This window comes from Camelina sativa, chromosome 12 (genome assembly GCF_030686135.1).
Source record: "Camelina sativa cultivar CO46 ecotype springtype chromosome 12, ASM3068613v1".
Taxonomy (NCBI): Eukaryota; Viridiplantae; Streptophyta; class Magnoliopsida; order Brassicales; family Brassicaceae; genus Camelina; species Camelina sativa.
In genome coordinates, this window is record NC_141891.1 from 36,506,398 (window position 1) to 36,518,275 (window position 11,878).

An 11,878-nucleotide genomic window follows, 5' to 3' on the forward strand; every position below is an offset into this window, starting at 1 on the left:
TGAAATGCAAGTAGGCATCAATAACTTTTCCCTAAGGCCGTACACTGTCATGCAATGCACGCTAAGTTCTATACATTCGTCCAGTACGGCAGTTGACCGGTAGAGAGTTATCCCGCGCATCAGTCCGACGGTGTACCGAGGAATCTGTACCGATCCCACGTCCAACCGCCGAGCCGCGTTTACTTTTCTCCGTTCGAACCGTCCATACTCGGACACCCCGGATGATACGCTGATCGGTAGGGAGGTAGCATGCGTATCAGTTCGGTCATTTCACGGCAAACCTTGCGGTTACCGATCCACTTCCGAGCCGCACCCCCTTTCCTCCGACCAACTAGACCAACCGAAGCTTATACATGCTTATGCTCGATGATGCAACTACCCAATTCCCCAGATCCCTTAGAGACGGTATTTTACCGTACCTCCATCGATCAAACCTTTCTTGGCCTTAGAAACCCTTTTTCTCGATCTTTTCTCTCGATCCGCACCAAGAGTTTCTGGGTATTTTTCCTGGTTTCTGTCTGTCCAAAATTGTGCGTCTCGCCCTTTATTTATAGGGTCTGGCCGAAGTCTAGGCCCGAAAAGGTGCCTATCGTCGAGACCCTTCGGTCACACCCGTTCGATTGCACGCGTTCCATCGCACCGATTCGGTCACCGAGTCCGATAACCGTCCGCGAGCTCCCAGCTGGCTCACTTATCGTCTACTGTCGAACAGCTGATCGAGCTTGGTCAAGCTGGTCGACAGCTGGTCGAGCTTGGTCGAGCTGGTCGACAGCTGGTCGAGCTTGGTCGAGCTGGTCGACAGCTGATCGAGCTTGGTCGAGCTGGTCGACAGCTCCCGAGAGCTGTCCGCAGCTGACCGATCCTTCTCCAATACTTGGCGCGTTTTTCCTCAATGTCCGAGCTAACGAATAGCTTTCTCTCGACTTGTCCGAGATCCCCCTTCCTTCTCGGACTAAGTCTCGGCCTACGATCCTATTCAGGATCGCGGGCGTTACAAGTCTCCCCCCCCCCCTTGAAAGGGATTCGTCCCCGAATCCGGATCAAGTTGATCTTCACCCATCTCCTTAAACAACTTAGGATAATCGGCCTTCATCTTGTTCTCGGTCTCCCAAGTAGCTTCTTCGCGTCCACCGCAGTTCCACAAGATCTTTACCATGTTAATCTTTTTCCTGTGCATCCCTTTTTCCATTCGATCAATGATCCGAATAGGTGTTGCTTCCACCGTTAAGTTTTCCTGCAACTCGGGTGGAACATCTTCGACTACCTCGTCCGCTTCACTTAGACATTTCCTTAGTTGAGATACATGGAAAACCTTGTGAAAAGCGTCTAACTTAGGTGGTAACTCCAGTTTGTACGCCACCGCACCTACTCGTTCGATCACCTTGTATGGACCAACGTACCTTGGGCTCAACTTTTTCCTCTTAGTGAACCGCCCTTTTCCCTTATAGGTCATTGCCTTAAGATACACTAGGTCGCCCACCTCAAATTCCAACTCCTTCCGACGTTTATCCCCATAACTCTTTTGTCGGTCGTGGGCCTCCTTCATCTTAATTTTCAAGAATTTTAACTTCTCGGCCGTCTCGTCCACAATCTCAGGTCCGAACAGCGTCCGTTCCCCAACCGGCGTCCAGCACAGTGGCGTCCGACATGCTCGGCCATATAGCGCTTCATAAGGCGACATTCCAATACTAGCTTGGTAGCTATTGTTGTATGCAAATTCCACCAAGTTTAAGTACTTTTCCCAGCCTCCGCCCCATTCCAATACACAAGCTCGCAACATGTCCTCGAGTGTTTGAATTGTTCTCTCGGACTGCCCATCAGTTTGTGGGTGGTAGGCCGTACTTAGGTTCACTCTTGTCCCCAGCGCTTTTTGAAACGCTTTCCAGAACTGTGCGGTGAACCGCGTATCTCGGTCTGAGACGATGCTTACCGGCACTCCGTGCAACCGGACAATTTCCTCGATATATCTGACTGCGATTACCTTGGCCCCATCGGTTTCCGCGATTGCTATAAAATGTGCGGATTTAGTCAGTCTATCCACCACGACCCATACCGCATCATGCTTCCGATTACTCATAGGCAAGCCGGTCACAAAGTCCATCGTCACATGATCCCATTTCCATTCCGGCATAGGCAGACTTTGAACTAATCCGCTCGGCACCTAATGTTCGGCCTTGACGAGTTGACAAGTTTTACACTTAGCAACCCACGCGGCAACATCTCTTTTCATTCCTTTCCAGTGATAGTATCTTTTCAGATCGCGATACATCTTGGTCGAACCAGGGTGGATCGAGAACTTAGACTGGTGCGCTTCCTTTAGGATTTCCTCCCTCAACTCCTTATTTTACGGCACACATACTCGTCCATTCACCACAATGGTACCGTTGTTCGATGTTTGGAACTCGGTCCTATTATTCTCTGCCCAACCCTAAAGTTCCTCGTCCTTTTCCTGAGCCAATCGAATCCTACTAAGTAGGTCCGCTTGATCGGCTGCTCCTAAGCCCAACGACTCAACTTCTCTCGACAATGCATTCAAATGCAAGGTCCCCATCATGAAAACCAACGCTTCTTGGTTCTTTTCCGCCTCTACATCGAAGCGTCTCCTACTCAAGTCGTCCGCGACTTGATTTGCCTTTCCTGGATGATAGGCAATATCAAGGTCGTAGTCCGCGACAAACTCCATCCACCGTCTTTGCCTTAGATTTAACTCCGGCTGGGTGAATATTTATTTTAGGCTCTTGTGATCGGTGAAGATTTGAACTTTGGCTCCATAGAGATATGAACGCCAAATCTTCAACGAGAACACCACCGCGGCCATTTCTAAGTCGTGCGTCGGCTAATTCCCTTCGTGCTTACGCAATTGCCTAGACGCATAGGCGATCACGCTTCCCTTTTGCATGAGCACACAACCTAGCCCGGTTATAGAGGCATCGGTATAAACCATATATGGCTCGTCCGCCACCGGCAACACCAGTACCAGGGCACTCGTGAGCATCGCCTTTAACTCCGAGAAACTCTTCTCGCAAGCTTTCGACCATTCGAACTTTGTATCCTTTCCCGTCAATCGTGTCATTGGCTGAGACATACTTGCAATGCCCTTGACAAATCTGCGGTAATACCTGGCCAATCCGAAAAAGCTCCTTATCTCGGTGGCATTCTTCGGACGCGGCCAGTCCTTGATCAATTTGATCTTTTCCGGATCCACGGACACTCCTTTGTCCGAGATGATGTGTCCAAGGAATCCGACACTCTTTTGCCAAAACGAGCATTTGCTCAATTTCGCGAACAGCTTTTGCTCCCTTACCGCTCCAAGACTGCCTTCAAGTGATTTTGGTGAGTTTCCCGATCCTTCGAGTAAACAAGTATGTCATCGATGAAGATGATGACAAACTCGTCCAGGAATTCTCGGAACACACCATTCATCATCTTCATAAAGGCTGCCGGTGCATTGGTCAGTCCGAACGGCATGACCACAAACTCGAAGTGGCCGTACCTGGTTCGAAAAGCTGTCTTCCGAATGTCCGATTGCTCTATCGGAATCTAATGGTACCCCAAGGCCAAGTCTATCTTCGAGAACCACTTCGCACCTCGGAGATTATCCAACAATTCGTCTATCCGGGGCAATGGGTACTTATTTTTCACCGTAACCCTATTCAGCCCCCGGTAATCGATGCATAGTCTGAAGCTACCATCCTTTTTCTTGACAAACAAGACCGGTGCACCCCATGGTGAGCTACTCGGTCTGATGAATCCTTTTTCCAACAATTTCCCCAATTTTTTCTTTAACTCCGCCATTTCCGCCGGTGCCATCCGGTAGGGCGCTTTAGATATAGGGGTCGTCCCTGGTTCTAGCTCGATGGTAAACGGATCGGACCTATCCGGCGGTACTCCCCGTACCGCTTCGAACACATCGGCAAATTCGTTAGCTATTGGAATATCATCCAATTCCACATTTTCCCCAACTTCCTTGGTTGTGATCGTGGCTAAGTAGGCCTCACAACTTTTCTCCAGCATCCTTTCCGCCTGGATTGCAGAGATAATCAAACTTCCCGAAGTTGACCTTATTCCCTGGAATCTTAACATTCCTTCCTTTCTCTCAAAAGTTACTCGCCCTCGGTGGCAGTCAATGTGCGCCTTGTACATTCCCAACCAGTCCATCCCCAAGATAACATCATGTTTCATGAGTGGAACGATGATCAGGTCAGTAGGCATGTCCACATCATTGACAATGACCGAGATCCCTCGAACCATACCGTACGAGTGCATCACCTGCCCGCCGGCTGCTCGAACCAATCCAAATCCATCGTTTGGCTCTCGACTGAACCCAACTTTCCCTATCATTTCCGGGCTCACAAAACAATGTGTGGCCCCTGAATCAAACAAGGTGTGCGTTTCCACACCACCTATACTTAATGTCCCTACACATTCCTCTAGAATGCTAAGTACCCATATCCCCCTTTTCACATGCATTATGATGCTATGTAATGCACGAATTCAACTTAGAAAAGTTTTCGCAACATACCAGTAATCGCCCTGAAATCCCCAGCGGCAGTTTCCTCGGACAGCTCATACACACGCGGTGCGACGGCCTGTCTCTTTGGTGGTGGAGGTAGAGCATTCTTGCTACGGTTCTGTCTTCCCTCATCAAGCTTCGGACACTCCCTTTTAAAATGTCCTTCTTTTCCGCACAGGAAACAAGTCCTTGGCCCATCGCCACTTTCCATTCTCGGACAGTTCTGGATAGCATGGTCCATGCTTCCGCAACGTCCACATGCACCCACGGCCTTCCAGCAAGTCCCGCTGTGGAGCTTTCCGCAAGTCTTACACTCCGCATACTTAGAGTCAGACTTTGCGTTATCCACCTTGTCCCATTTCCTTTTTCGGTCGGCGGTTTTGGCTGAGTGAGTCGAGCGCGAAGAAGTTTTCTTGCGTTTAAGCTGTTTCTCTTCCTCCAGCCCATCTTCGATCATTACCACCCTTTCCACTACTTCCACGACCGAGTTGAAGACACCGTTCACGCAATGGTTGCGGATATCGACCCTTAGTCCGCGGATAAAACGACGGATCTGTTCTTTCTCATCCTCGATTTCTTTTCCCACAAAGCGCCTAAGGCGACTGAATACAGCATCGTAAGCACGCACCGTCAGGTCCCCTTGTACCAAATTCAGGTACTCAGTTTCCAGTCTGTCCCAAGCCTCTGGTGGAAAGAATTTCTTGTTGAATTCTTTCTCAAAGTCCGCATAGGTTAGGACTTGACCACTTCTCCGTTTCTCAACCGACACCCACCAGTCATGGGCTTCCCCTTCCAGGAAATGGATGGCAATTTCTTTTTGGTACTTCTCCGGGCAGCGAGTGGAGTTGAAGTTTCTTACAAGTCGGCTCCTCCACTCGTCAGCCACGATCGGATCCGTACTTCCCGAAAAATGCTTGGTTTTCAGTCTCATGATCTGGTCCAACGCGTCCAAGTAATCCCTTCTCTTCCTTGGAGAATCTTCAGGATCCATTTCAATGGTCTCCGTAACAACTTTGCTACGTACCGCTGGTACCACAGGATCCGGTACCAACGCCCTAGTGAGCACGTCCAACTGCGCCATCATTGCCTTCATCGTTTCCCACTTTTCCTGGGGCGATGGTACGGCATTTTGTTGCCCATTTACATCCGTTGCACCACTACTTTCCGGCTTATCATTATCCGGTTGTTTATCTCCAGCCACAGGTCCGGCTGGATTCTCGGTGTCCGTGTTCCTTGCCTTCGCGTCGACTAGTGTCTCCGCGGGTTCAATGGTCTCATCGGCCACCTCCTTACCCTTTCGCTTCTTTTCCTTGCTGCTCTTACCCATCTGCAAAACTTATGCACTTTAGTCACGGTTTAAGATAAATAAACCGCTAAACAGTAAAAGCAACTACCGCGAGATCCCATAAGCCGATGAGTGGTGATACCCCAAAACCCTCACTACCGGTCCTAGAACCAAGCATGCTCTGATACCAACTTGAAAGACCCCGACCCCGGCCATCTATGGCCGGAGAGGTTCTCTCGTCCCATTTTCTACTTAGACAAATTTTAGGGCCCATTCTTTAGATAAGGTTCATTTGTGCATTCTGAGATTCGATATTTAGAGTCTATATGATATAAATTTAAAGTAAAGTAAATATTCGATATTGCATTAAACATCAAAGGATTCGATACAACTTATGAGTTTGCATAATAAGCTAGTACAAGTTGTATAATCGATCCTAGCTACCCTTATCACCACCACTCATCTTCCCGGCCATGAGTCCCGCGCCTAAGCCTTTCCTTTCCCGCGATCACCCTCCTTTCCTGAAATCCAAGTAGGCATCAATAACTTTTCCCTTAGGCCGTACAATGTCATGCAATGCACGCTAAGTTCTATACATTCGTCCAGTACGGCAGTTGACCGGTAGAGAGTTATCCCGCGCATCAGTCCGACGGTGTACCGAGGAATCTGTACTGATCCCACGTCCAACCGCCGAGCCGCGTTTACTTTTCTCCGATCAAACCGTCCGTACTCGGACACCCCGGATGATACGCTGATCGGTAGGGAGGTACCATGCGTATCAGTTTGGTCATTTCACGGCAAACCTTGCGGTTACCGATCCACTTCCGAGCCGCACCCCCTTTCCTCCGACCAACTAGACCAACCAAAGCTTATACATGCTTATGCTCGATGATGCAACTACCCAATTCCCCAGATCCCTTAGAGACGGTATTTCACCGTACCTCTGTCGATCAAACCTTTCTCGGCCTTAGAAACCCTTTTTCTCGATCTTTTCTCTCGATCCGCACCGAGAGTTTCTGGGTATTTTTCCTGGTTTCCGTCTGTCCAAAATTGTGCGTCTCGCCCTTTATTTATAGGGTCTGGCCGAAGTCTAGGCCCGAAAAGGTGCCTATCGTCGAGACCCTTCGGTCACACCCGTTCGATCGCACGCGTTTCATCGCACCGAGTCCGAAACCGTCCGCGAGCTCCCAGGTGGCTCACTTATCGTCTACTGTCAAACAGCTGGTCGAGCTTGGTCAAGCTGGTCGACAGCTGGTCGAGCTTGGTCGAGCTGGTCGACAGCTGATCGAGCTTGGTCGAGTTGGTCGACAGCTCCCGAGAGCTGTCCGCAGCTGACCGATCCTTCTCCGATATTTTGCGCGTTTTTCCTCAATGTCCGAGCTAACGAATAGCTTTCTCTCGACTTGTCCGAGATCCCCCTTCCTTCTCGGACTAAGTCTCGGCCTACGATCCTATTCAGGATCGCAGGCGTTATAGAGCCACTAAGACAGAGCTATGTACGCCGTTCATTATACTCGGGACTGCTACAAGAAGGTTATGTGGCTAGTTATTGTAGAGAGTTTGAAGCTAAGCGTCGAGAGTCAATGAGTATTCCAGAGAAATATGTGTTGCAAGTGTTTCTACGAGGTCTGGCTCAACCACTGCAGACAGAGGTCAGGAAATTGCAACCCAAGCGACTTCAAGAAGTAATGGAACTTGCTGTTTGTCTTGCGGAAATGAGTGGATATACTAGACACGAAGTTTCAGTTGATTTTGGTGAAAGGGAGGAGTTAATGAGTCTCACCATGCTACAAGAGGGTGCACAGCTAAGAATGGATAAGGAGAACAGTGATATCAAGCCACAAGTTACCAAGAGCAAGAATCTACGGTTATGGGGCTCTATATCAGGTCAAAAAGTGTTGGTAGAAATAGACTCTGGAGCGACACAGAATTATATTTCAGAGGAGTTTGCTGTTCGACTTAGGCTTTCCAAGGAAATAGCAAAGCGTATGTCCAAGGGTCCACTTGTTATTGCAAGGAGTTGAAATCATTGAGGATTTTCTCACACTTGATTTGACCAGTGCGGAAGCGGATTTGATTTTGGGTTACAGTTGGCCTTCAAAATTGGGCGAGACTAGTGTTAACTGGCAGGAACACACCTCCTCTTTCCTTAACAACCAAGAATGGATCACTCTGTCTGAAAAGGATGAGGCATTGAAGCGTTGTACTAGAGAGGTTGATAGACAAGTTTTCACCCAGGGTATCAATTCCCTATGCAGTTGTAGTACAAAGGGTTATCAATCCAAATGGTTGTCTATTGCTAGCAAGAAGGATATAATCAGTACAATACAAGTCAAGCCAAGCAGATAGGATTTTGGTTCTAACAATCCTATAATAAACAAAAGAAAATAATATAAACAGGAAACCACACGACCTAAGCACTCGATGCAAGCAATCGAGTACAGGATCGAGTGGGGTGATCGAGTATGCAAGTGAGATATGAACAGCTCGAGGTATTACACGAAACAGGTTATCGTGTACCTGATCGGGTAAGTAGTCGAGTAAGTAAAGGAAATGTAAACAATTAAAATACGAAAGTTCCTAAGGATGGGGGTAATCAAATCCTAAGTATTCTAGACCAGTACAGATGCCTTACATGCCTCAAGCAACTATTTCCTAGACAATCAACCTCTAAAACCTTGTCACCACACTCTCGCACTAGCAACAATCAACCTTGAACACATTACCACACTCTCGCACTAGCAATATGAACAAGCAGGCATTAAGATCGATTCATTATTGTCAGTAAACTTAAACTCATCTAATTTCTTACTCAGAGTCAAGTAGACCTCTAGCATTGGCTAAATCAAGCATTTCAACTACTCCTTTCGGCCTGTAGCATTGGTATACGCCCTAGATCTAATCTCAACCTCTCGGTCTGTTGACAGCATTAAGAACACCAACCTAGAAGGAAATCTATCAATCATTTACAATCAACTAAGGCATCCTAACCGATCAAGAACACAAAATCATCTATCCCATCCCTAGAAACTTTACTACACTACTCGGACATAGAAACGAATAACAAAGCAACAGAAATGAATGAAAATGACATTGTATTAAAAGATAGAGTAGAGTAGAAGGAGTACAAGATAGAAATCTAAGAAAACTACAAAATAAAAATGCAAAACAAGAAGAAAATGTTTGAGTCGCTCAGTTCTCTCACAGAAGCTCTCGCTCTCTGGTTTGAGGGTCTGCGGCGTGCTCGTTTGCGAGCTAGGGGAAGAGGGGGTTTATATATGGAAACCCTTTTGTCCTAGCTTCCCAGACCTGCCCGATGGTCTACTCGATGCGGTACACGAGGGTGTAGTCGGGTTACTCCTCGGGTGGATCTTTGGGTTGCTCTTCATGCTCTTGGATACTCCTCGATCGTGTTGGGGTTTGGACTTGTTCTGGCAGCTCGATGGCTCCTTCGGGCACATGCTCGAGTTGTCCTTGTTTTTCTCCGTTTTTGGCTCTTTAGCACCTGTTTTCATCCAAAATATGCAAATGCAGAAATGCAACACCCTAAATGGTCTAAAAGTGAATTCCTACAGTTAATGACCTAAAAATGCTAAGTTAGAGGTATGAACAATGCAAAATATGGACAAAAATGGATGCTAAAACCATATAAAATAGAGAGTTTTCAGACCCCCAAACTTAATCTTGCTAGTCCTCTAGCAAGGAAGTAAGAGGGTACGGTTTGAAAGTGGGGACTCATAACCTCAAGATGCCAAGCGAAGGATTCAAGCTATAGTCCTTAAAGATAGTTTAATGGTGCTAAGATCAATCAACATACTTACAAATATTTTTCTATGCTTATCACCATGCATCGATCTAGCTCAACCTCCAACTAAAGATAAAGAACATCTCTTTCACATTCAATTAAGTGTTTGGCGAATTCTTGCAAATGGAAGGTGTATCAAGCTCAATCGGTTTCAAGGGTAAGGCTTTTTAGTAAGGTGGTTTCAAACAAATTCTTTGGGTGGTTTTCTCTCAAAAGAAGGAATGCTAGAAAGTTGTGAAAACTATCTAAGACTGAGAACAATTTGGGCATACAAAACTTAACTCTTGATGATCTACCCTTTTCTCATTCACTCTCTTTCTTTTTTTATTTAAACCCCCTAGAATTAAACTACCCACATCCTCGACTTTAACTCTTTTTTTACTCCCTAAGGTTTAGACTTTTAGACTTTTTTTTACTTAGAGACTTAGAGCTAATTGATTCTAACCTTAGGGACTTTTTTTTTATTATTATTCCACAACCCAACCCCAAATAAACATTCTAACCACCTATCTTTTAAAACCGAATCTATTAGCTAGTTCAAATCTAACTTAGCTAAATCAAGAGGCAGTTCTTTGTCGTTCTCAATACTCTCAAGGTTTCACAACCTATAGCACAATGAAAGAGGCCTCACTCAACAATTCACAACAGGGTTTGAAAGAAAGGTTTGGGTTCATAGGTAGGACAAATGAATCGGGTTAAACGAAAAGATTGGTAAAAAGTGGAATGATAACCCGAGTTTTAGAGTTACCATGAGCAAGTATTCAAGTTCCATAAGCAAGATAATTAAAGTTCAAATTAAGTCCAATAATATAGAGATGTTCTAATGTTCAAGCAAGTGGAGAAAGCATTCAAACGACACAAAGGATCTAAGCAAAGATTTTTCATTTTTTTCCAAAGATTGATCTAGCAACAATGAACTGTGACTAAGGGCTATAGCTTCAACCCTAAGGTTTGATTTTAAACAAGGTGGTTTGAGTCATTGTCCCCTAAGATGCATATGCAACAATCCTATATGAAACAACTATACTCAATCCTAATATGTAAATGCAACTACATGAACACTCTTTTTTTTTTTTTTTTTCAAAATTTCTCAAAACTTTTTTGGGTTTTTTAATGCACATAGATGCAGACTGAAATGAATAAAACTAGCATGCAAAAAGTTGTAATAATAAAAATAAGAAAATAAAACACAATGTTAAATACATTCTAGGACCCTCCCCCAAACTTAAATTACACAGTCCATGTGTAAGTAAAAGTTGGAAAAGAATCCAAGAAGCACACAAAATGAGTTAAACTAAATGCAGTGATATATACAAGGGTGGATGAATTGGTACCTCATGGGTTGGAGAAGAAGGAGGTTGCAGCAGCCTCCATACTCGCCAACGTGTAGACAGGGTCGTCTCCGGCTTCAGCAGGTGCCGGTGTTTGCTCGTCAGAGAGCTCAGAAATGCGCACAGACGACTTACTCGGACCAGCATCCGAGGGGTTGATCGAGGTTGGGATCGCGTAGCTCATCGGGTAGGGCGAAAGGACTGAAGAGAGAAAACACCAAAAACTTGTAAATAATATTTACAGACCTGCCTTTGGGATTTCCTCCCAAGTGAGCTTGTTTATAGTCTCTAAGCTTGACTTTCAATTCATCTCATACTGGCGTGGGATCGTCGAGACGCAGAGATGATTCCTCCTCTGTGTCCTCATTTGCCATGTACCTCTTCACTCTCTGCCCATTCACAGTAAATTCATTCGTATTTTTATCAAGCAGTGTGACCGCTCCATAGGGCAGAACTTCCTTAATTTCGAAGGGTCCTAACCATCTTGACTTGAGCTTGCCAGGAAATAGCCGAAGCTTTAAGTTGAACAAAAGGACTTTGTCTCCAGCTTTTAAATCCTTGTGTCGGATCTTTTTGTCATGAAAAGCTTTGGTTCTTTCCTTGTAGATCCTCGAATTATCATAAGCCTCCAACCGTATCTCATCCAGTTCATGGAGATCCATTATTCTCTTTTCTTGGGCAGTCCTTATATCAAAATTCAGCAGCTTGATCGCCCACATTGCTTTGTATTTGACCTCGACCGGAAGGTGACAATTTTTCCGTAAAGAAGCTGGAAAGGTGTCCGCCCAATTGGCGTTTTGTAGGCGGTCCTATAAGCCCAGAGTGCATCATCTAGCTTGAATGCCCAATCCTTTTTTGTGATTCCCACGATTCGTGCCAATATCGCTTTTTTGTTGCTCACTTCCACTTGTCCACTGGTTTGTGGGTGATAAGCTGTCGCGACT

At 46.0% G+C, this 11,878-nt stretch overlaps 1 protein-coding gene across 1 annotated transcript; it reads right to left on the reverse strand.

Annotated features, from left to right (window-relative positions):
• Window positions 1–11,245: 11,245 nt before the first annotated feature.
• Window positions 11,246–11,596, reverse strand: LOC104754195 (uncharacterized). Its single transcript, XM_010476338.1, has one exon. It carries the CDS (start codon window positions 11,594–11,596, stop codon window positions 11,246–11,248), a length of 351 nt encoding a protein of 116 aa, XP_010474640.1.
• Between the last annotated feature and the right edge of the window lie 282 nt (window positions 11,597–11,878).